Genomic DNA, 26,687 nt, shown 5'->3' with positions numbered 1-26,687 from the left:
GTTCAAAAAGGAGACTCGGGACCTGTCAGTCCTAAATTCAAACCCAAAGCAATAAGTAGAACTTGGGTTGCACAGGAGAATGCATTAAATGCAACTAGAGCACAGAACTGCAGTAGCATTCGTTAAAACTCCTATGATATCGGGTTAGCCCTGGCAGTGAAAAAACAAAACCATACTAAGCTAACTAAGCTCCACGCCCAGGGCTGTGAGCTGTCGTGTCTGCTAGTTCCTGCGTGGTTTGTGGTTTGCACATGACTGCCTGATTGGCTGAACTTCATGGTGAAGAGAGGAGGGTGCACATTATGAAAGGTTTGTTGTATGGTCCTGAATGGCTCTACAAGCATCTACACTTGGTAAGCGCTTAATCTGAAGACAAGAACCAGCTGCCTTTATGAAATGCAGGCTGTTCAATATCATTTTGTTTCATCATAGAGTCTGCAAGTCTGGACTATAACAACCAGAAGCAAAGCAAAGACTCTTCCTCAGTCTTCCCTACTCTCAAAGGTATGTGACTATTATAACATTTGCTTTCAGTTCTTTAACAACAAATGGTGCCAGTTCAAGTGAGTCTGGGGCCCTTTGCAACATTATGCAACAGACACCCCAGCGGTAAGGCCCGCAATTCAGTTTGTTTGCACATCTGCCACACTTGCATCAAACTTCTAATTCTGCCAGTTTGGGGAGGGATGGGAATGTGTCCAGAACCGGTGTGTGTATTGAGAGTGTTGGAAGAATAGGGGCAGGAGATTTCCTTTAAATCAGAAGGGGAAAAAAACTGCATTGTCTTTCAGTCAGGGCTGTGATAAAAGGAAAAACATCCAGATTCCCCAGGGGCTTAACATTATCCTGATAGAGCTCTCAGTCAGCACAAAGCAGCTATTCTCTACAAAATATTCCACTGGAGCATCCTGGCTGGGATAGGGCCCTCCATGAGCTAGATGCCCCCTGCAGCCAGAGTTTTGGCACTATTGTCTGAACTGCCCCCACAAATAGTACATCCATACTTTGTAGTATCCTATGTGATATGAGCTGGGAAACTCCAACTTCTACATCACAGAACCGCCATCATTATTGACAACAAGAGCCATCTCAGCAAATAAGCCAAGGTGTGAATGGGCCATTAAAATTCACCCCAGCTTCTCCCTCCTGATTAATTAGTCAGTAATTGTAAAGCATTTTGGGGATTCAAAGTGCTGTAATTGCTACATGCTCTATTTATTAAGAGGCACTGTCCCTTCAGGGCAGGGTTGAGACACATGGTAATAGTAGTGTATGAGGTGAAAGTTCACACTGCTTTGCCCATGTGGTGTGCCCATTCTGGGAACAGCTGGAGGACTTCAGTCTCCAAACTTTAATCCAGCATCTCTCATCAGAAGAAAAATTAATTAAAAAAAAAATTCCAAACAGTCTTTCAGCACCAACAGTGGGAACAATTTTGTTATTTACATTTGTCTGGAAAAGAATGTTTCCCTACTGGCCGGGTTGCTGATAAATGAATGGTGTGGGGTACAGATGAAATGGATCAGGGGCTAGGTGTGGGGAAAGCACGTTCCTTATTATTACAATGTAGATCCAGGGAAGTAAAGCTCGTCCCTGGCCCTCTAACGCAGACCTGAGGTTTTTATTTATACTGACTTTAATTTGCATTTCTGCCTTTCTTACAACTATCCTTGGCAATCACACCAGGTAAGGAATTTAGGTAGGTTTGTGGGTACAGAACAGAGCACTTGTGTCATAGTGCTAGCCACTGTGTGTTACTAGAGAGACAAGCTGGGTGAGGTAATACCTTTAATTGGACCAACTTCTCTTGCTCATCAGGTCTGCATGAGCTTGAAAGCTCATCTCTCTCACCAACAGAAGTTGGTCCAATAAAAGATGTTACCTCACCACCTTGTCTCCCTAATACCCTGGCACCAACAGAACTACAACAACCCTCCATACAACTATGTGTTACTATCATTTGTGTAAGTAGCAGAACAGGAAAGATTTGGACGGGAAGGCTAGGTGGACTATAGCCCCTCTAAATCTAATAGTATTTTATCCAGATGCTCTCTACTCATTAAAATGATTCCATTTGAGGGATATTCCTATGCAAAATAAAAATTGTCCCTTGCTCTGCCAATTCAAAGTTTTTAATATCTCCCAGTATCCAGTGCCTCAGCTGCTCATCTCAGTTGTCCGTCTTGCTGTTTTATTGCTTCTCTCTTTTCAGATCATAAGAATGTCTCTTTCCCCGCAGCCAGCTGCTTTGTCTTGTTTCGTTACACTTTTAGCTGGAGGCAGTGTCTTCTAACTCTACTGTTATTTCTGGGCAGAATGAAAATAACCCTCCATCCCTTCTTCCCATTTCTTTCCTGTATAATGCTCCTATCCTTGAATTTTTCTGCTGGTTTAGATGCGTGTGATTCACATCCAAATGTTGATTTCCCTTATCTACCTTCATAGTCCATCTCTGATGTACATAATCACTGGAAGTTAGCCACAGTAACCCAAACAGTGCCAAATGTGTTGCCATTCACATAGTAGTATTAGCTACTCTTGATCCTTCCAGATATTTGGGATTTTTTTAAACTGTGTTAAGACTACTGTCCTCCTCTCCCATTTTTCCTTCTCTCCAGGCCTTGGTTGTGGTTTAAAAGAAACCTAACTTGACAGCCAACTTTCAGCTGATTAAAATGGTATGAAGCATATAATCATCATCATTTGGCTGACTGGAGGATCGTGCACGGCCGCAGAAACAGTCCAATCAGTTTATGTGCAGTCCCACAAATCCCATGCTTTCTTTCAGAATCTTTAATTTTGCAGCACACTTGAGAGCTATAGAAAGGAGACTTCTTCACTCATTCAACTTAATTCTTCGTCAGTCCTAGTAAGCGTGCATTTCCATTATCATTACCCCTTAGCTCCAGTGGAGGCTATATTACAATAACCTTTTGTACTAACTGTGTATGCTTTTTATCCTAAAATCTCCAAGTGCTTTACAAAGGTGGGTAAATATTAATACCCCCATTTGACAGATGAGGAAATTGAGGCACACAGCGGTGAAGTGGCTTGTCTAAGGACATGCAGCAAATCAGTAGCCAGGCTGGGAAGAGAATGCAGTACCTTGACTCCTGATCTTGTTTTTTAACGGCTAGACAATACTGACTTATTTTACATTTTATATTGGTACTTTCATTTCAAACATTTTTTTAAAATGTATTAGACGTACATATGAATACAGATAGAATTTGCAGTGACAGTAGCTAAGCTAAACATTACAAGGACTGTTCCTCTCATAATTTAGGCATAAACTGATTCCCCCATGATATAGCTAGAGGACCATTCCAGTGTTTGATGCCTTATTTAAATACTTCTGACTTTGGTCACTGATGGAAATGGGTTACTTGGCTAGATGGACCAATGTCTGTTCTGCTACAGCTATTGCTGTGTTCTCATTACAGCAGATGGGTAGCTGGGAGGGGGATGCATATTTTTGCTATGGCTCTATCCCAGCTCCTTGTCTGTGAAGTAGAGTCACTGTAAACAGTGTTTCTAGAAGGATGTTAAAAATAAATGAGACAGAGAGAGAGAGAGAATGATTTTGAAAGAGTCTGAGTTTTTTTGGGGGGGAAGAGAGAGAAACATTTTTTAAATTATTCTGCAGAGTAGAGACCCATGCTGTGCACCACTTAACCACTGTCTAACTGGCAGCAGTTAACTTCTGAGGAACAGGTTCGTTAAGAATGGCAAAATGATGAGGAATTGACCTGTGAAGGTTAACTCTAAGAAATGTTATGTGATGAGAGGAAATGACCGTAGTGCCTAAATTCCAAACTGAAAACCTAGTTTCACTCTCTTAGGGCTGTATAGATGTGTCTCCCCGGCACCTTGCGCCCCAGTGTCTTGGGCTCCTCGGCCACACAATGAGCCCCCTGCAGCCCTGCTGTCAGCACTGCTCTAACCCCTACCTCCCACAACTGTAAAAATGAAAATAGAAGGAGGGACTATTTAAAATTGTCAAAATTAGAAAAAAATAAAAATCAAATTCTGCCAAGCCTAATAATAATCACCAGAGAAGCCATTTTGAGCTGGAGAATTCCCTCTGTCTCCACATTCTGTTGAAGAGCTTTTATAGTTTTATGCACTTTCCCAAGACTTATGGGGACATTTGGAGAGTACCATGGTGGTAACCAAAGTTTTAGCTCTTTTAGGTACATTGTGAATTCATCAGGTAGGATCTGGTCAGTCCTTGAATGAGGAAACATCCAAGGAAACCTCAGGACTTCAGGAAATGATGTTAATGACTTTGTGTAGTTGGCACATTTTCCTCCAAGTCACTACTGAACTGATTGCCCAAGCATCCTTCTTTCAAATGAGGAATAGAACTGAAGGTCACCCTATTATTATCAAATATCCCTTAGCCCTGTACATAAGAATTAAAATGTTAATCCGTTTTCCTGGACAGATTCTGAGTATCTAACTTTTTAGTTTTATATGGGCATTTGTTACTTCTGCTCTTATACTGCTGTGAGGTGCTGTGTTCCACCTCAGGTAAAATGATATGTGCACAGAGGGGAAAAGAGGTTCCCACGCAGGGTGCAACTAATGGTCTGCCAGTCACTTGCAGCCTTAGAGCAGGTGCTGTGAGGTGGATGTAGTGGTCAGGGAACATGGCTAACGTGTTGTAGCAAGTATGCTGCCTGTCTCAGCTGCCCTACATCTTGGTCAGATTACTTTTAGCAGGAATAATCTTGCATAAGAGGTATCGGGAGGGTACTATTCTATGTAGGGCTATGACAGGCAGCATTTGTGTGGACATTTTCCCTAAGTTTGCAGCCCATCAGTGCCACAAAAATATGTAGGGCCTGAATTTAATCCATAATTTGTAAAAATGCTTTGGGGTCTGTCAGGATGAAAGGTGATTTTTCTATCATTATTATTATTATTATTATTATTGTATTTATTATTATTTATTATTGCTATATCAACCCACTCACCTCTGGATTTTTATTTAAAATTGTTTCTTTAGATTTGGGGCAGAAGGGGATTTTTACAATGGTGTTTTCTCACTCAGTGTAAACAATAGCTGAGCCCACATTTTCAAAATTGACCACAAATTTGGGGTATCTCGAGTTGGTGACCAGCCTTAAACACCTTGAGCTGATTTTCAGAAGGTCTGAGCACCTGCAGTTCACACTGACCATCTGGAATGGTGGTGCTCAACACTTGGGCAAAGTTCAAATTGTGACAGGTGGAGCAACTCAGAAATATGGTACCGAAAGTCAGTGACTGCTTTTAGAGCTTTTGGCTTTGATATATGCTGCACAGATTGTTACTTTTGTTTATAAAAACTAATTTGAAATAGCTTCAGGTTTTAAAAAAATGCCTGCAAGATAATCACTTATAGCATGTTATACATGATATTGAAATTGACCATTGCATGTTTCCATATCTTGTGGCAGATAGATTAGGTGAGGGTGGAAGAAATGACATTAGAAAATAGGAGAATTGAGACCAGTGTACAGTAAGAGTAGGTTATTTTTTTCATCTAGAATGGAGAAATGCAATATTGCAGATGTTTTTAGATGTATTGCCTTTGGATGAAATTTACTCTGGTTTCAGGAACCAGCATAAGTTCTATTTGCCACCAAAGTACCACTAAACCCTATTTTGAGGGCCAAAATGTCACTTAAATGGCCCATGGCCGTTGTGCTCATTCACTGCAAAAGGGTGAATTTCATCCTAGCATCATTTCTAAGACTCACTGCTAGTCTGCTCAGAGAGCCACTTGTTTGCGGTGGTGTTGTAACTGTGATGGTCCCACGATATTAGTGGGTGAAATAATATCTTTTATTGGACCAACTTCTGTTGGTAAAAGAGACAAACTTTTGAGCTTACACAGAGCTCTTCTTCAGAGAGTCACTGGCAGCTATCCTGCTGCAGAGACCTTACCACATTTGTGGTGCATCTTGAAAGATACAGGCTGCTCAACTTCTAAAGTTTGCAGCTCCTGAGGCTCCTTCCTGCAGACTTTGTAAAGTAGATTAGATAGAGCCATCTGGTGGTGTGTAGTCAAATAGTTTCCCATACTGGATTTTCCTTTTTCTTTCAAAAACTCATAAAAAATTCTATTTAAAAAAAATGTTATATGAAAGGAGTGTTAAGCGTTCAAACGTCAGGAAATAGTAACGAGAACTTTAGCCTCTTGTTCATATGCTGTATAATAGCATGTAATTGTGTCATTGGAGGCTAGTTCTCAAATAATACAATATAACATCATACCAGTGTTTTACAGCCTTGTAAAATGCATCTCATAAGGTGCACACTGAAAAGAACACTTGCCTCATTTATTGAACATCTTGTATATAAATAACTTTCAGGGACTCTATTTTTTTAATCTATTATTTTTATTGCAGCAGTGCCTATGGACTGATCAAGAATGGGACTCCAGTGTGCTCGGCACTGAGGAAACACGGGGGCAAATCAGCTGTTGTAAAGTGTCATTGCTCCATTTAGCTAGCCCCATAGAGTAGTGGACAGTCCCTGTCCCAAAGAGTTTGCTGTCTAAATAGATAAGAATAACACAGGGGAGGGGATAGGGATAGACCACAAAAGTAGGATCAACAGTGTGATGGGCTGCAAATATCTGGTTAATTCCATGATTTGCTTTGTTTTTAATGTTTTTGTTTGAGAGGGTTGTTCGGAGGGGACTCTGGCAAACAAAGAGCACTACAGAGTAGCGGAAGATAGTACGCATAGGTGATAAAAAAAAGTATGATATTTTGTTGCATTATTTGAGAACTGGTGTATGATCACCTAACTATATTGCAATTCATATGCACAAGTCACTAGAATTAAGGTCACACATACCCATTGGTGAACATGTGGACAAAGACTGAATAAATGGGTTTTGCGCATATAACCGAGGGAGCTGGGGGGATGGAAACCTTACCCCATAAAGAAATGATGCATGCATACAGCTAGGTCACATCAGGCTATTGTTGAGTATGTGGTAAAGTAGCAGACGTGATTCTTTGTCCTTGTGGATTTGTTCTACGGGTGTCTTCGTTGGTCATTTCCTCCCCAACACACCCATTTTTGCCCCCTAAGTGTTGCCTGTGCGTTCTCATGCAAGGTGCACGTGGCTTTGTGGAATTCCCCTCTGGGGAGACTCCACTGGTTTAATCATCAGCATGATGGAAATGCAGAATTCCCACTGCCTTAAGACCTTTATGCGTCTGTTGGACTTATTAATATGGCTGTTTGTTTCTCTAATTGTGATAACTTATTGGAATTAGATTTACATCTCATTCCACTTTATCCGTTTTACAAAACCAATACAAGCATAGTCTTCTTGGCTGGTCTGCATTAACAATGAATTAATGTTTCTTGCTGCCACCCAAATAAATAAAAGAACATAGTTTTTAGACTTTCTGAACCTGAACTGAATGTGCCCTTTTACCAGCTTTATTTAATAGGATGCAGTCACCTTAAATTAAGCCCAATGTTTAGATGGGGGGAAAGTGGAGAATATGAAACTTAATATCAGAAGGAATGGCATGAATGTATAGTTTAATTTCAATTAAAACCATTTTATTTTTGGATTTAAATATCCCCCTGCAGCGCTGTGAACCCAAACTGCAGCACTGAGCAAAAATGATTATACCCAGACTGGAAACGACCTGGCTGAGTTCACTGAGCTGTCTTAATGAAATGCAGATTAAATAAACTGCAGGATTGGTGGGAGAAAAAAACAGTAAGCCTTTTAACGATATTTAAGTCTTAACAACTAGAGACAGTATTAGTTACTAGGAGATTTTAAAAATAACGTCTATCCTGACAGTGTCCTTTGCCCATATAGCATGCTTCAAGGCTATTGCAGTGTCCCTGCAACCATTGCTGCTGGCACAAATACATTCTAAGCTCTGTGCAAAAATTGATGTGACTGTTTCGAGCCTGAGGCAGGATGCCAGGGCTCTGCCCAATCCTCACCACCTTTGCCCTGCTTGATCTGTTTGTGGTCTAATCTCTTGGAGAATGAGTCCATGGATTTCCATTGAGTTATTCTTCTCAATAATATTTTCCTTCTCTTCTTGTGACATAGCCTTGATTAGACTCAAATAAGTATCTTTTCCACTCACCTCCTCCACCCTTTGAAATTATTTCCTGTGCAGTATTTCAGCAAAGTCTTTATCTATTGCTATTATCTTATCTATTACTTTTTAAAATCAGTACACATGCAATTTTTTGGCCAGAATTTCAAAACTAGGGGCCTAAAGTTAGGTTTCTAAACCCATATTGAGGCACCTGAATAAAAGCGACCTTGATTTTTCAAAGGTGTTGAATGCCTACAGCTCCAGTGGAAATCAGTGTGAGCTGCAGGGAGTCAGCACCTCAGAAAATCAAGCCACTTTGTTTTAGGAGTCTAAATATGAATTTAGGAGTCTAAATTTAGGTCAGATTTGAAAAAAAATTGTCCTTTATCCTTTCATCAGGGGTCTTTAAATAGATTCCCATTGAATGTTCAGTTGGGACCAGATTTCAATGGGAGTTAGATGCCTAAACACCTTGGAGGATCAGGCCATAATCCCTGTATTCCTGGTCATGTTAATACACACATATACATACATTCACTGTCCTCCATGTGCATGCATAGAGCACAACTGACCATGCTCATGCACACGCAGGGCAATTCATATGCAAACTCTCAGACCTGTGCTTACATGTATGCAGCACTTCAGCTCATAATTATGTGTGAAGTAAATTTATAAGCAAATTCACAGATGCCTACTCATGCTCAGACATACATGCATAACAGAACAGTTGCTCGCACACCCAGAGGCAACATCAAAGTCACACACTGGCACTCTCACGCAAACAGATGCACTTGCAAGCTCACATTCTCACACATGCATCAAGTCATGCCTTAGTTGGTACCTCCTATGTGTCTTGCATACGTATTCTGTAGCAGATAATTTCAATCTTTTTCTTCCCATTCTGTTTAACGAGCAAATGTGGTAGCACATCAAGATCAGAAATAAATGTAGTGGAATGACTTCAGTCAGCCTGAAATGTCAAATGACTCATTCACACCCTTTAAGCAAAGTTCCCTCTTTTGCCACATGCATTCTATTAAATAGGACTGGAGACCTTGTGGTTCCCTGGTCCAGAGCAGCAATTGATCACTTTATCACAGATAGGGTAAATTAGCAATTATATTTGTATGTTATGCAGGAGTTGCAGACAAGGCTTCAGTTAAACTGGCTACTGTGATGATTGCAACTAGGGTGACTACAGCAACTAGGGTGACCAGCTGTTCCGATTTTATAGGGACAGTCCCAATATTTGAGGCTTTTTCTTATATAGAAGCCTATTACCCCCCACTCCCATCCTGATTTTTCACACTTGCTGTCTGGTCACCCTAGTTGCAACATCACTGCTCACACTGTGGGAATGGGAATCATGGAATCTCCAAGGCCTATCTCTTTTCAGAAGTTGACCTGGTTTAAGGATTTATCTATACATGGAAAGATTACAGAATAGCTATTCCAGACTAACTCCATGTGTGAACACTCTTATTGCTCTTTAAATTCACACCCTCCCTTAATCCAAATTAACTTTCAAGTGTAGACAAGTCCTAAATCATTGCTATGCCTTTAGTTAAATTGGTGTAATTTCTGTGTGTGGACAAACCCAAGAAGGTATCCACGTTTACCTTCTGATCGAAAAGAAAATGGATTCTTTCTTGGAACTGCACTTTTAATTTTTTTAAAATCCATTATTGTAATTAATTACTTTAAAAACCCTGCACAAGCATTCACACATGCAAAAACACTCTCTCAGGGCCTGATTCTAATTTCAACATATGGCCCTGTTACACCACTCTGGCATTGTAATGGAGCCTATACTTAAATGAGAATCAAGCCTTCAGACAAAAAGCAGTGTTAATGGAACACTGAGGTTCAGAGTGTAAATATAGAAGTCAGAACATTCATAAATTAAGATTCCCACAGAAACATTAATTCTACCACTTGGTACATATCTATAGTAGCAGTTTTAGTTGCTGTTTTTGCAGTTCAGTGTGCTCCTTTGTATACAGAGTGGATCAAATTCAGGTCTCAGAACAAATGTCACTGAGAGCAGAAATTGGCCTCGTATGTACAATGTTGCCAAGTTAAGATTGCTATTATGAACCTTAATTATGGGATTTCTTATACTTGTGCTAAATTCTCATACTTAACTTTGTAGTGACCTAGGTTGTGGTATTTAATTTTATTTTAACTGTTATGTTAAAGATTAAAGAAGAAAGGATAAAATATAAGGAAAAAAGGTGAAAGAAAAAGAGAAAACTATGCAGTAATAAACCACAGCTTGTACAATCAGAGGCAATTTAGTGCAAAAATAGAACTACAGTTAAAAGGATAAAGGAATGCTTCATTTCCTTATTGTGTTAACTGTGCTTCCACTTCGTGCAAAATTATATCTCCTGGCACAGACTGTAATTTTAGTTGCAGAGTTACAGGTTTTTCACAGTTGTCTATGTTGCCAAACTGAATCGTATGCAAAAGTAAGGAAAATAGCAGTTACCTTACTGATAATCTGCTTCCCATTTTACACAGAATTGTATCTGCTGGCATGGTGAAGCACGTGCAGTAACTGACTTGAAATGCAATCGCAAGTGCCTGTCTATATTAGCAGACTTTTATACCACGTTCAGACGTGTCATAGTAATGTATTCCTATGTATCATGGTACAGTAGAAATACAGAATTTGTCTTACCAGATCAGACAATTGGTTTATAATGCCCAGTACTGTATTTTGTGTATGGTCCAGTACCTGAAATTTCGAAGAGAAATGCAATTCTCCTATTTTGTAACCAGGCAGCTGTCGATGGAACCAATCAGCTTTCCTGACCCTCGTGGAGATCAACTTATGCTTTGAAAACATGATAGGTATGCTAAAATAAGGATAATCATAATTACAGATATTATTATTGGTTATAAAATAGAGAAACATGCACAGACACAGTAAGGATACCATCCATGCACACATAGGGTGCATATGCAGGTACAGACATATAAGCCAGAATTTTCAAAAGGGCTCATTTCTCAGTTAGCACCAGAATAAGTGGCTATAGTTTCAGAAAAGTGTACATGCTGGGTGCTGAGCTCTTTATCTATCCACGAGTGTCACAATGGCAACTACTGGGTATTGAACACTTTTGAAAATCTGTCCCATATTTAAGTGCCTAAAGAGGAGCTGAGCTCTTTTTAAAATCTGGACCCAATTGTAGGTGCTGAAATCTTTTGAAAATCTGGCCCATCGGGCCAGATCCTGAGTCCTACTCTGGCTGCTTTGCACCACACCAGCAGCACAAAGAAGCTCTAATGCTAGCACTTCTGCTCCCTGAAGGATTTTCTCTGGATTGGGGAATCCTTGTGAGATGTAGCATCATCTTTGACACCTTCCATCCCAACCTCTTATATAAGGAACATAGGAAGAATGCTTCTATGTCCAGCTGGTCACGGGCTGCCAGAATGGCCATTTGGAACTGCAATGTTTTAGAGCAGCCCTGGGGCTGGTCTAAATGTACATTGGGCTCAGATGTATCCTGGAGACCTGATTTGTGCTAACCAGCCCCAGGATCTACAGCAGTGGTGGGCAACCTGCAGCCAGCGAACCGCAGCCACCAGGAGCTGTGGGTGGCTGTGCAAATATAAATAAACGGTCTGGCAGCCTGCCAGTGGATTACCCTGATGGGCTGCATGTGGCCCACCACTGATCTACAGAGTGCAAAGATGGCCAAATGACATCTTTCATCCCCTGTATTTCAGCCTTGTGCCACTGATCAGTCAGAGCAGAGGCTATGGCTCTTAGAGTATATATGCATGTATGCAAACCCATATATGCATGACAGCAATCTCAGACATACATTCTTGCACTTACACAGCATTTCCTGACACATATCCATATGTACTCAGAGATATAAGCAGTTTATTTCCACAATTGTGGCCTAAATGCACACTAAGTGCAAACACCGTACATACTAAAGCAGATTGACGTGTGCACAGCACAAGTACAAATGCGTGCACATTTCACGCACTGAAGCACATGATTAGTATTCAGCTAACACCAACTTGCATTAAAATACATATCAGACCATACTAAAGCTTACAAGGAACCATGAGAAAAATTGAGAGGCAGTTAACTAGATAAGTTATGATGAGATCAAAAAGCCTCTTGAGTACAAGGAAGTGGCTACATTTTTCATACTTTATGTATTTATGTGGGGGGGTTAGTGAGGGGAGCTTGTCAATTTTGCAGAAGGAGATCATTCAGAATATGTTCATATCAGACAGTATTCCTCAAGTGCCTTCTCTTTAGGAGCAGTTAGGAAAAAATGATTCTGTACAAAGTTGTTAATGGAGGCTGCATTAGCAACCCCTTATTTCTCTGTCTGATAGAAAGACAGCACATTCGCCGTTATAGTTCTCGAACCCTGATCACTGCAGATTAGGGGCGCATTGTCTGGCTGACTTAATCAAGCAAATTAAAATATATTTATCATTATTAAAGAGGAGAAGCAGGGTGTGGGGAGAGGAAAAGGAGGGAGACATCAACCTTCCCTTGCTTCATATGGAGGTTCAACAAAGTCCAATGAATCACAGGGCACTCGTCAGGGATAATTTAAATCCTGGAATGGAATGTTTGCTTGAGTGCGCTAGGCTTGGGTTCCGATCACCAAAAAAAACTGTCTCTCGCTCTGTCTCTCTCCTTCAACAGCAGGGAAGAAAATCAGCCACCCGTGCAGCACATTTTAATTCTGTCCTGATGGCCATGCCGCCCCCGCTTAGCTTATCTGCAGTTCAAATTGATATCAGGGAATACTGCAGTGACAGGATCAACTATCATCATCATTGCTTGGATATATGAGTCTGTCACTGGTATTAGTGTCATGTTTATCTTTCATTGCAAGCACAGGACACCTTTTGCACCAGGCTTTGGGACTTTATAAGAGGCCTATGTGGGGGGAGGGGAGGGCTTCCTTCTTTGTCAGCAGCATCACCTCCTTCTCCCCTTCCACCGATATGCTGCAGATATTTTTCAGATTTTGAGCAGTAAATGAAAGAGTATTTTAAAACCACAGGGCCAGATCTTCAGCTGTTGTAAGTCAGCATAGCCCATAGACTTCAGCAGAGCTATACCAGCTAAAGATGAGGGTTGTTGGTTTTTTTTTAATCAGTCTTGCTTGAATGTAGAATATGAACCTGTAAAAAATCATTAGGATTTCTGAGCAGAGCTCATACTCCAGAAGCCACAGATCCCAGTGCTGCACCAAGCTGACCCATCTGGCATCGATGTTGCATTGTAGTCAGCTACATATTAGGACAGAGATGGAAGATCTGGTGGCACGGTGGGTGTATTTCACTCATCATTTATGTAGAGAATTATGTGGCACAGCAGGCCTGGTTTGCCTGGGTGCGTTCAAAGCATTAGGCCGCACAGCTGGTGCACCGTGCTTGCTTGTGTCTGGACTATTGGGCAGCAGTGGAGCAGTTCAATAAAGCTAACAGAAACACAGAAGGATGGTTGGGAACTAAAGGATTAGGCAGAAAGGGGCCAAAACATCCCATTCTCCATTGTAGTTAGTTGCTGCCTCCTCCTCAGCCGATCCCCACTCAGTTTTGCCACGGTTCCGTTTTTGTGATCTCACAATTGCTGCCAAGGTGATAAACTGTGATGTCAAGAGAACAGTTCAGTGTAATCACCTTACAAATTCAGGAGGAGGACATAACTGATTAGAATGGATAAAGCTGCTAGTGAAACACTAATAACTCAGGGTATGTCTACACTACGAAATTAGGTAGAATTTATAGAAGTCTTTTTTTATAAATTGTTTTTATATAGTCGATTGTGCGTGTCCCCACTCAAAATGCTCTACATGCATTAAGATGGCGGACTGCGCCCACAGTACCGAGGCTAGCGTCGACTTCCGGAGCATTGCACTGTGGGTAGCTATCCCACAGTTCCTGCAGTCTCTGCTGCCCATTGGAATTCTGGGTTGAGATCCCAATGCCTCATGGGGCAAAAACAGTGTTGCAGGTGGTTCTGGGTAGATGTCTTCAGGCCTCCCTCTCCCTCCCTCTGTGAAAGCAACAGCAGACAATCATTTCGCACCTTTTTTCCTGGGTTACCTGAGCAGATGCCATACCACAGCAAGCCTGGAGCCCATCCAGCTCACCGTCACCATGCGTCTCCTGGGTGCTGGCAGACATGAGACTGCATTGCTACACAGCAGCAGCTCATTGCCTTTTTGCAGCAGATGGTGCATTACGATTGGTAGCCATCATCGTCATATTCCTGGGTGCTCTTTTAGCCGACCTCGGTGAGGTCAGTCGGGGTGCCTGGGCAGACATGGGAGTGACTCAGCCAAGTCATTCCCATCTTCTGCCAAGCATCCAGGAAATGACGATGGCTAGCAGTCATACTGCACCATCTTCTGGTAAGCAGCCAGGAGATGATGATGGCTAGCAGTCATACTGCACCGTCTGCTGCCAGCCTAAGATGTAAAAGATAGATGGAGTGGATCAAAACAAGAAATTGACCCAATTTGTTTTGTGAAATCAACGGCCTGCTAAACCCAGGGTTTTGAGTTCAATCCTTGAGGGGGCCATTCTGTGTGACAGTTTTTTGTGTTTCTCCTTGATGCAAAGCCACCCCTTTTGTTGATTTTAATTCCCTGTAAGCCATGTCATCAGTCGCCCCTTCCTCCATCAGAGCAATGGCAGACAATTGTTTTGCGCCTTTTTTCAGTGCAGACGCCATAGCACTGGGATCATGGAGCCCAGTCAGATCACCGCAGAAATTATGAGCACTGTAAACACCACATGCATTATCCTGGAGTATATGCAGAACCAGAAGCTGCAAAAGCAAAACCAGGCGAGGAGGCGACGGCAGGTGACGAGAGTGATGAGGACATAGACATGGACAGAGACTTCTCACAAAGTAGGGGCCGGGCAATGTGCCTCGGCAATGTGCACATCATGCTGATGAGCTCTGCATGGTCACCTGTACTGATCAGCTCACCACGCTGGCCAAACAGGAAATGAAATTCAAAAGTTCACAGGCCTTTTCCTGTCTACCTGGCCAGTGCATCTGAGTTGAGAGCGCTGTTCAGAGCGGTCACAATGGAGCACTCTGGGATAGCTCCCGGAGGCCCATACCATCGAATTGCATCCACACTACCCCAAATTCGACCCGGCAAGGACGATTTCAGTGCTAATCCCCTCGTCAGAAGTGGAGTAAAGAAATCAATTTAAAGAACCCTTTAAGTCGAAAAAAGGGCTTCGTTGTATGGATGGGTCCAGGGTTAAATCAAGTTAGCGCTGCTAAATTCGACCTAAAATCGTAGTGTAGACCACGCCTCAGTAATCTGCTGTGAGGGGAAGGGAAACGTAGAACAGGAACTTGGCAGGATCAGAGGGATGGAGAGAAAATATTTCATCTTGTCATGTTTATCAATGGTTTGAAATATGTTTCTCTACTTTCATTTTTAAATGAAAGTGGAGGAACATAGCAACATGTTATTGCAAAACAAAAATCCCTCCAACATACCGACATGCTCTTCAATTGGAACGGCAGAGGATATCTTTTGAGGTGAATTAACAGAGGAGTGGGCAGGGGCCACACAACTGGGGTAGCAAATTGCTCTGCAGTTCAGGATTAAGGCCTTGTCTACATACTAAAGTTGTACCATAGTTATTCTAGTATTGTTAAAGTTCTAGAACCTCCCCCCTCTGCCCTCGCTGTGGACGCAGTTATAATGATATAAAGGTGCTTATACAGTTATAGCTTGTTCCTGTATGGGGAGGGGTGCCATGCCCCTAAACAGCATAGTAATACCGGTAACAAAGTTTTGCATAGACAAGGCCTTTGTCATATCAGCCAGACTAAATGTGGATTGAGTGTGATAGGTCAGGATTAGAATAGCAGGGGAGCTTTGTACTTAAGAATCATGGTGCATTGACTGAGCTGTTTGAGAATTCTAGGATTTGTCTGGGCAGGAGTGCTTGCAGGTGAAGAATGAGGGGCAGGGCTTTTGGGGGAGAAAGAACCTAAATAGCAGGAGGTGCCACCAATCTGGACTGAAGTGTATTGGTGGAACTCTGCAGAGGAGTTTGAATAACATCACCTGCTCTGTGCACTTGCTTTCCAACTGCAAAAATAATTGTCCATTAATGACTTGTCACTGCAGACAGCCTAGCCAGCTGTCCTTGGAAAGGGAATTTGTGAAAGAGGATGAATTGCCATGTGTGGAACACATCTGAGCATGGGACAGGAATAGATGGGAGATCAGGAAAAGGTGGACAGCTTCCATTCATATCTTTCAGCTCTATGTGGATTTGCAACCTGATGCTCCAGCATCCACTGCTGACAAATTATTATTCACTACAATACATGACAGCTGAGAATCCCCCTCATTTCCAAGCTTGCATCCACTTACCCTCCTCTATTTCTTGACAATGTTGCTTCCCTGAGGCTAGCTAATTAAGGATGGGGTGACCCAGTTTAGTTTAAAAGCACACAAAACCCAAACCAAACCAAACCAATTAACCTTTCCCATAACATCAGATAAAACCATTTGGTGTTTGGAAAAAGTCCTTTTTTTTTTTTTTAAACTATCAAAAAAAAAATTTTGTGATTGCTCCCTGGTTAGAAAGTGCAACTGCTGAAATGCTATGAAAAAGCTTCTTCATCTGACATTGTCATCCCATCCAGAAGCAAGAGATGATGAAAATGTTGTGAGAAAGCCTGTTCTTATGAGATGCCAGCCCCCTTTTTGCATACTCAGTTAGTTTGGATCATTCAGATAAGCACCCAAACAGAAGCAAGTGTATCTGAATCATACTTTTTCAACATAGGATTTTCCAGACTGGATCACACCCATAATCCATCTACTCCAGTATCTTGTCTGTAACAGTGGCCAGCACCAGATGCTTCAGAGGAAGATGTAAGAACCCCACAGGAAGCAGATGTGGGATAATCTGTCCCCCACAATAGGCCTCATCCTGGTCTTCATTATTATTATTATTTATTTGTATTGTGGTAGTGCCTGGGAGCCCTAGTCATGGACCACCATTGGGCAAGGCACTGTACAAATTAGCTAATCCCAGAAGAATGCAGCTTAATATCCCTTCCAAAAAAGGTTGTTATCCTTAATTATAACTCTGGATAGTCTTCATGACCTTTAAATGTTCATCTCTTTCTAGGATTAAGACAAGGACAGCTGTGATGGGAGTGTAATCCACATGGGGAAAGGGTTAACATCTGAGGACAAGGGTGGCAAACCCTAGAAGGGAGCCCTACAATGAAGGAATCTCTAGGCATTCAGAGAGGAGAGCTGCTTCCTGTTTCTCTCCTAGTTGGGGGTTTGCCACCACAGGGTCATTTTCATTTTTATTTATGGTGCAGAAAGCCATTTTGTTTTATGGCTAGACAATAAAGACATTTGAAAGCAGGACAGTTCCATGGAGTGCTTTTGGCTGGCTAACAGGAAACCAGACAATTTTTTACATTGCCAGACAGTCGGGGTGAGTGACTGCTCACAGCAGGTCTCTCAGTGGGGCACTCATTAGGTCCCACAGCAGTAAACATGGAGCAAACAGCTCACTTGATTTTGTAAAGTATTCTCTCAATCTCTCAGGCTATTCACAGGACAGGAAAATTAATGTAGCGTAGAACAGAGAATCTGGTGAGAGCAGATATGGAACCACCCCAAAAGATGGCTTGAGCTATGGGTGATGCACAGAAATGGCCACTGGTGAGATCTTCCACAGTATGAGATGGATAGACTGGTGTGTACAGTGTGAATTCATACACTCACCACTGCCCCCTACTTACCACATATATACCATTTCTCAGCGGCCTCACCTAGGGGAGCTGCTCCTTTAGGTATGGAAGGCACTTGTACTGCCTCCACCCCCACTGGATGGAATACACTGGGCTTTTCTTAAATTATGAGAGGAAATGGTTGGTGTGCATATATATATATATATATATAACCATAACCACTGTCCACTGCTGTATTTAATATGTTCATGTGTTTATCCATGTGTGATGAACACACCTTGTGGTGGCTGGAGGCACTAGCACCTCTGACAGTTAATGGAGCTGTTCTATTAACGCACTGGTGAGAGGCTTGCATTTTTGGAACAGACTATTTCCCAATGCCTCTTGGATGTGGTTTAGCTGGTGACAACAATGACAGTATATATCATTGCTCATTCTGGATAATTGGCCCCTACTCATACAGTGTCACCTCTCATTCCTGTACAGATGTTGAATGTTGGACTCCAGCCCTACTCACTATCAAACCTACATGTGGGCAGGGAGGGCCAGGGTTCTGAGGTGTTACCAAGTGTCCTCCCGCTCAGCTGCTTGGCTGGCTGGTTCTTGCTCATGTGCTCAAGGTTTAACTGATCGCCATCTGTGGGGTCAGCAAGGAATTTCCCCCCAAGTCAGATTGGCAGTGACCTTCGGGGATTTTCACCTTCCACTGCAGCATATGCATGCAGGCCATTTGCCAGGATTATCCAGGTATATCTCACTTAATCATTTCCCTGCTTTGAACGTTGGTGCACCTCACACTTTTAGTCTCTTTCTGTCGCATATAATAGACTAGTGTCCCATGGGTTGTAATATTTTGCTCTCTTTTTAGTTGTTGGGTTTAGTATGTGGGTGGTGTTGGTGGCCTGTAATACAGGAGGTCAGACTAGATCAGTGATACGCAGATCTCAGTGGTTCAGGAGCCAAATCAGCGATCGACAGTACCCAAAAGAGCCACAACAGTGTGAATTCATTGATTCATTTACTACATGCTATTCATGTTTAAACAGTATGATGGGAAATATTTCGTTTACATGTATATATGGAAATTTACGTGGAAATATCCTGCTTTGAAATGTCTTTCTTGTCTAGCCATAAAACAAAATGGCTTTCTACACCATAAATGAAAATGAAAATGAGACAGTGGTGGCAAACCCCCAACCAGGAAAGAGACCAGAAGCAGCTCTCCTCTCTGGTTGCCTAGAGATTCCTTCACTGTAGGGCTCCCTTCTAGGGTTTGCCACCCTTGTCCTGAGATGTTAACACTTTCCCCATGTGGATCACACTCTTATCACAGCTGTCCTTGTCTTAATTCTGGAGAAAGATGAACATTTTATATATAGATATAGATATATTTTTCACAGCCAATAAGTTAATAACTTGGTGCAAGTTGATAACTTAATTGGTTAATAACATAGCAAAAGCATCCTGACTGGTTAATAATTGTAACATCATGTGCTGCAAAGAGCTACAGGAGATACATTAAAGAGCCACTTGTGGCTCACAAGCCTGTCTGAGTATCACTGGACTAGATGATCTAGTGGCCTCTTCTGACTTTAAACTCTGACACCTGCAGGACCCAAAAAGGCAGAGCAGAACATACAGGGGTGAAAGTAACTTACAGGACTTACTGGTACTGCCGGAGTCCTGAGGGGGGTGTGGCCTCATCCCAAAGAGGCGTGGTCTCTCAAGATTTAAAGGCCCTGGGGCACTGGCTGTGGCTGGGAGCTCCAGGGTGTTTAAATCAACCAGAGGCTCCCAGCTGAAGAGGTGGCTGGGAGCCCCCCCACACCCCCGGCTCAGGGGCAAATTAAAGGGCCCTGGGGGAACCCCGAGCTTTGTGGGGCTGGGGCAGGGATTTAACAGGCCCAGAGCTCCTGCCACTGAGGGGGGCCCCGAGCCCTTTAAATCCTGGTCCCAGCCCGGCCGCCAGAGCTGTGGCAGGGATTCAAAGGGCTCTGGGCTGCCTGCAGCGGCAGGGAGCTCTGAGCACTTTAAATCCCAGCTGCGGCCGGGATTCAAAGGGCTCTGGGCTGCCTGCAGCGGCGGGGAGCTCTGAGCACTTTAAATCCCAGCCGCGGCCGGGATTCAAAGGGCTCTGGGCTGCTCGCAGCCACAGGGAGCTCTGAGCCCTTTAAATCCCAGCCACAGCTGGAATTCAAAGGACTCTGGGCTGCCCGCAGAGGCGGGGAGCTCTTAGCCCTTTCTATCCCCGCCGTGGAATCCAGGTGCGGTCCAGCACGGCATACTGGCTCTTGCCGGGACGCCGGACTGGACTGGCTTACTTTCACCTCTGAGAACATGCCATTTCACATCTATTGATGAAAGCTCACTGGTTGAAGCTGTGGGTCTGATTTATATAAGTCACAGGCTTGAAAATCAAGCTGTTGTTAAGGTCATCATCTTTGAATATGCACCCTGCTTGCAGCCATGCCATGCTGTGATCGTATCACACTCAGCGAAACAAAGTGGAGCTTAGACAATAAATAAATGAAAGGCTGGCCTAGAAAACCCCAGTGATGCAGACAGTGGTGTTGGTGTCTTAGTAGGTGGTGTTTTTCCTCTTGAGTCATTACTAACGAGCCAACGCCCCAGCACGGGGTTAGGAGGGATGTTCTATTATTGGAGTGCTGTATTTAAGATGAGATGAGATTTATCATTTGATCACTTGTGGTCATTAAATAGCCCCTGTCACTTTTCATAAATGTGCAGGTGTTAACCTCAGTGTCCTGGCTGAATTCCAGCTCACGGAATTACATATTCTAGTGACCTAAAGTATGTCCTGTGTAGTTTCAGATAGTGAAGTTAGTTTTCACTTCCCCTCCTTTCGCTCTGGTGTAGCACTGATAGCACAGAATGGCACCTGCATTCTAGCCTAGATGCGTCGGCAGTTCAGTGATATAGGGGGTGATCACTAAAAGTAAAATTCATTTCTGTGCAGAAAGCCAGCACTAGTTAATTCACATTCATGCCTTAAATAGGAGTTAAGCAAATATAGGAATGGCCACAGTAGCTCAGACTAATGGTCAGTCTAGACCAGTATCCTGTCTTTTGACAGCAGCCAATGTTAGATGCTTCAAAGGGAATGAACAGAACTGGGCAATCATCCCCTGTCATCCAGTCCCAGCTTCTACCAGTCAGAGGCATTAGTGGGACTAAGTGATACATAGGCCCTGAGCTTTCCCTCTGTACCGGGGTGATTTTCACCCAATACAGTATATACAGAACTAAATTCCACCTTCAGTTTCACTATAGCTAATGGATTTGTGCTGTGTAACTGAAGGCAGAATTTGGCTCACAGTGTGTAAAGTGTTCTGATATCCCTTAGGAGAAACGATTCCTGAGAAATGTAAGTAATGACCAAAAAATCAAACATTTCTCTGTCACACAGGGGCTGATGGAAGTCATATACATGTAGAGAGAAAGAACGAGCACCTAGTGGAAAAGCTTTCTTAAAAAGCCCAGCACTGACCTGAACAGTATAAGGAAACTGGAGATACAAGAGAAGGGAGGAATAGGATCAGAGATGCAGGGCTGGATTGAAGTTCAGGTGCTGAAAAATGCTAGGCTGGGGTTCAAAGACTGGGATTATTGACCAGTGGTGCTTTAGCAGTTGGTAGGGAAAGAGTTTAAGGCCACGGTATTACTGCAGTACTGATTTATCAACCTAGCTGACACTGTGTATGGTATTTGAGTCACTCCTAAATCCAGCCTGTGGCAATGAAAAATACATTTAATCCATCTGTTAGATTGTTTGAAGAGGTGTCTGTGTCTTGGTCACTGCCCACGGTTGGAATTGCTGGAATTGAAAATAAGTGAGAGATGAGCCTTTAACTATTTCCCTAGCACTGCTCTTTTTGTGGGGGAGGGTGTCAAATATCACATTTAACTGTCTGGTAGTTGAAAAATGAAATGAACACTCTCCCTCCTTAGAGAAAGAATCACTGAGATCTCTAATTCCACCAAAGGGCAAAAATCAAAGCAAGGCTTTGTATTTCAAGAGGTTGTTGTTGTTTTTAACTGGTTGTCTCAAACTGAGATTATTGGTCTGCACTTTGGAGTTTGGGGATGTATTCACCCAGCCACCTGTGATCTTTATAGAGCAGCCCAGTTCCTCAAGGTGAAACACTGAAAAACATGCCATACTAAAGCAACTCTGCTTTGGTTGCTGGCATTTTCTTTAGTACTCTCCCCATCGTTCTCAGTAATCATTATTAATAAGGGATGTTTACATGAAAACAAAATCTTTGTTTTTTATAGTTCACACAATGGTTAACCTGCTCCCCCATTTGAAATCCTAATCCTCCCCTTGTGACATAACAATCATCATCACCACATGCAGTTGTGTGACATTACAGGCTAAAGATAAGGAACTCTAGTGGCTAAAATAGCAATGGGTGCTGCAGGTCAAGGCTAAGTTGCATCCACAGAGCTAGATTTGGGATCCAAGAATAGCATGGGACAATTGTAGCTCAGCATTCAGGTGCAATGGCAGATCGGTGTGAGGACCTGGGACTGAGATACCAAAAGGTGTCGTAAGTCAGAATTAAGGTGCATCAACAAATCCAGGGGAGGGCGGGAAGGAGAGAGAAGGAGAGGAACAGGATTGAAATGGTGGGATAATTTTCTGGCCAAGATTGAGGCACACTGGCAGACTATTACAATGGTGCAGTTCACTACTGAAGTGCATTGGCAAAACTTGGAGGGGCAAGGGAAATACTGCAGGTCAGGACTGAACTACGTTTGTATAGCTTTGTGAGAGCTCCCAGGACTTAAATAACACAGATGTCTGTAAGACAGGATCCCATTGAACTTACAGAGTTGTGTGTGGACAGTCACACACTTTGCCTCTATTCTGCCTGCCTCGTGTTCCGTCACACAAATTCAACTTCACCTCAAATAAGCAGCAAAAAAGAAAGTGCTGAAAGAAACCCTGGAGAAAAGCATGTGAAGATCTTTTTATATTTGGGAATGAGAGAGGACAATTCTCAGAATAATCTCTAGTGGCCCATCAGTTTTAAACATGACATTTTTCTTGCATAATTCTGGGTCTTGTTCAGAGCTAACACTTTTTGGTCTTTCTCAGTTCTGCAATGAAAGACAGCTCAATAAACCAAAGTTTCTCTACAGAGGCTGTTGGTGACGTTTCTTTCTGAGGTCCTCTGTATAATAGCTTTTCAGGTAAAGCAAGTTGGAGAGTCTTCCCTGCTTGTACAGACTGGATGCCTTGGGAGAGTAAAGATAAGCTATGGAGCCTTTAACTTCCAGGTCACTGATTGTAGTCCAGCCTGGGTTAGAGGAAGTACTGAAAATTATTCCCATCTGAGAGCTGTTTGGTGGACTTTGTGAATGCACTTCCAGGGTTATCTCCCACTGGTTCCTGGCAGGACCTGTACCTACATCACAAAAAACACCAATACAATTGAGCTACTTCCTACTCTGCCATTGGCAGCCTCAGCAGACAGGTCAGAGAGTCAGTGAACCATGGGAACTGAGCATTCCTTTTGATCCTAAAAATGGTCCTTCCAGCACACATCTCAGTTACGTTAGCAAGTGTTGATTAAGTGAAGCTTGCACCGCTACCTCCCATGGTACAAAAAGGAAGACTTTGGTTTGCAGGGCTGTTGATGATGGTGTGGTACCTTTCACTGACACTAAACACACGTAAGATGTGAATTCAGGCTCCAGAGATCTGGACTCTTTGGACACATATGTTGTACTCGTGGCTTAAGCAGTAAGTACTACACCTCTAAAACAGGGAATACAACCTTTCTGTACACAAGTTCTTTCCCTCACTGGAAATCAAGGCTATCCATGCCAAAAAGTCTTTGTAGAGGAAGGTCTTTCTTTCATTCTTCAACATGGTGCTCACCATCTGAAAAAGATTTTTTGTATTGTAAGATCCTCCTTTTGCCCATAGTTTGTGTCTCTCACAAGGATAATAAGTAGGCCACTGTGGAGGATGAGTGCCTTCTTCTGCTGGGTGAGGGGGTCACTTACATCACAGGGAATAGCTAACAGAACAACGCTGTTATCACTTACGCTGAGGTCATCCCTATTATCAGCCTGCTTGGGCGTGGGGTGCACATTTTCATCATAAGATTATTGGGTGGAGACAATGGCCTATAGGACACAGCTTCTGCTTTGGTATGTTTTGAGCCCTTGTGATGAAAAATAAACCACTAATCTGAGTCTAGTTCTGATGCCCATCAGCCATTCCAGTTAATGGGATCGTTCCCAGCTGGTAACTTCATTAATCCAATAATTGTTTGGGCCTGAACAAGAGATCACAACACTGGATACAGGCCAAATGCCCCTAGCAAGGGACTATTACAGATTAACCAACAGGTTGGTCTCAATGCCACTGGTACCCTGAGTGAGAAGATATCACAGCACCAATGAATAGTTCACAGTGTCCTGAGCAAGAGGAGATAACAATCCCTTCTATGAGCTAGATTCAGAGGTTACAGCTCCTCCCAGATATTGACATACTTGTATCTCTTCCAGCTTTGCCCTGTCACCGAGGCACAGTATGGAAGCCATTGCCAAATTTGATTTCAATGCTTCTGGAGAGGATGAACTGAGTTTCCGTACCGGGGACGTTCTGAAGGTAAGTGCAGCCCGAGGCCCCACCAAAGGAGGACTGTTTAACCATCTGACTCCTGCCAGATCTCACTGCACCAGTGCCTTCCTCCATAACATAGGCCAGCTAGATGTTCACAGACTCTGGGCCAGATGCCACTAGTGTTCCATGGAGGGCTTGCTGGAGGTTCATGGAGAACTGGCTAGTCACACAGTGCTTGCCATCCTCCTTATTTCCAGCTGTTAGATTGCCATAAAAGATGGCTAAAGTACATTAAGGGACTTTTCTGATGTTACTGTTCCCTGTAAGGAATTACTGTAGTTGCCACAGGGATATTATATAATTGCTAATGAGAGGGAAAGTATCCACAAGATAATTTCTGTATGAAAAATTTTGAGAACCGCTGAGCTAGTATAATACACAACACCCCCTTCAGAAATGAAGAAGCAGAGGAATGCTAGAGCGAGAGTGGGAAGAAGTGGCAGGCAAACGTCAGACATATAGTATGTGAAACAGTCTATTTAATCTTTGTATTGTTATGGTAGAATTGTTCTTATCAGCAATGAGGATGAAGCCACACAACCCCACATAATATTTTTTACCCATTCATCAATCTACAACACCGTGCATCATAGTCACTCTGCTACAGCTGAAGATGCCTGAACATGACTCACATTGGTCAAAGTGGGGGATCTTTCCGAAGTAACATGAGTGGTGCTATGGACAAATCCCCCTTCTCCCCTTTAGGATGGTTGAGCACTTGCCCTACACAGCACTCCTGATGCTTCCTCAGCTCAAACTCTGTCCCCATGCCTCTGCTGCCTCCAACTCTGCACTGGGTTGATCGTATCTCTCTACTCACTTGTTTATTTTCACTGGGAATTCACGAGAAAGCCAGAGATCATCCTCTCATTAGATCTTTCTCTTTGAGGCAACGCAACTCCCTAGCAGCCAAGAGTCAAAGATCTGACAAATCGAAGTGTGTAACATCACATGCACGCACACACACCCCCAGCTGTGCTCACTACCCGGCCTGTGCAACCTGCTGGGGTTTATCTTAACTGATTGGTGAAGAAGATAAGGTAAACAGTATTGATGTGGAGATTAAATGAACAGGAAGTTTGAGGCCCTGAACCAGCATCGACAGGAGGAAATCCACCTCCCCACCACCCCTGCTGTGAGAGACTGACACAGAGGGGCCTGCCCTCTGCGCACCAAGAGCTTGCAGGTGGATTGTGCCGGAAACCTAGCTGCTAGCAGAGCAATCTCCAGGCAGGAGGGGAGAAAGGGTTGCTGATATGCAGTCATACCCTGTGTAGCTGTTGAGCCATAGAGGAGAAAAGAGTTCTTTCCCATTTGGTTTGTTTGGAGCAGCACAAAAGGACCTTAAATCAGGCCCGCTGTATGGGGGAATCAACTGGCAATAAGCCGGGAAATCCTCAGCTACCCATTCAGAAATCCTCAGCTGCCCATTCCTTCCCTGTCCATGGGTGTAAGGGTTTCACAAGGGGCACGGCAGTGGAGAATGAGTCCCAGAGGTCTCAGTACTGTCAACCCCGAATGTTTAAAAACAAGGCTTAACCATTTTTTTTAATTATATATTTTGGAAACTTTTTTTTGTTGCCTTCTGTTTCCTGAGCCCCTAGGGGTCATACTTCAAGCTTTTCAACCATAAGGGCTAGAAACTTCTTTTTAAAAAAAATGAAAGCTGAGATTCTCACGTATTCACTTGCCTCCTGGAACTGGAATTTTAAGAAAAACACCATATACCACAAAGCTTGCAATAAAATCATATCCGCTGGCAACACAGGTAGCTATATGCCACCTGTTCTCTCACCTCTGTCTTCAGGCCATGTCAAGGGCACAATGGGGTGGAGAAAGAGCATAATTCAGTCCAGCAATCCTTGAGCAGTGGAATGACCCTAGTAGCAATAGTAAATATAGCCCTGAGGCTACTTCAATTTGCATTACTGCTAAGGCTGGCCCCCTGCGACCCCTAGGATCTAGGGAGGCAGAAAACTGGCTTTGAACCACCTTTGCCTCCTCCCTTCAACTGCCTTGGTGTGAGCTCTGCACAGCTGAAGATTCAGCCCCCTAATTCTAGCACATGCAATGATATCCAGTAACGCACACGCAATCACAAACACACACATTCCTATGTAGCAGAATTTTTCAGAGCTTTTTCGTCTCTTGTTAAATTGGGACCCGCCAGGGCAAACCATTAAAAACAACACAA

The 26,687-nt window shown here is 43.0% G+C and overlaps 1 protein-coding gene across 5 annotated transcripts in view; it reads left to right on the top strand.

Moving 5' to 3' along the window:
- The first annotated feature begins 304 nt into the window (after positions 1 to 304).
- The window catches only part of GRAP2 (GRB2 related adaptor protein 2), a 38,975-nt gene continuing 12,592 nt past the window's right edge, over positions 305 to 26,687 (top strand). Inside the window, exons 1-4 of one of the 5 annotated variants that reach the window (XM_050917543.1) lie at positions 305 to 353; positions 433 to 504; positions 18,319 to 18,579; positions 24,376 to 24,478. In XM_050917543.1, the coding sequence (XP_050773500.1) occupies positions 18,326 to 18,579; positions 24,376 to 24,478 (357 nt within the window). In that variant the 5' untranslated portion in view covers positions 305 to 353; positions 433 to 504; positions 18,319 to 18,325. The other 4 variants (XM_050917558.1, XM_050917548.1, XM_050917562.1 and 1 more) reach the window with 4 other exon arrangements.

This window comes from Gopherus flavomarginatus, chromosome 1, assembly GCF_025201925.1.
Source record: "Gopherus flavomarginatus isolate rGopFla2 chromosome 1, rGopFla2.mat.asm, whole genome shotgun sequence".
NCBI lineage: Eukaryota > Metazoa > Chordata > Testudines > Testudinidae > Gopherus > Gopherus flavomarginatus.
Note: the sequence above shows the minus strand (reverse complement) of the source record. Positions and strands in the feature narration are given on the sequence as shown.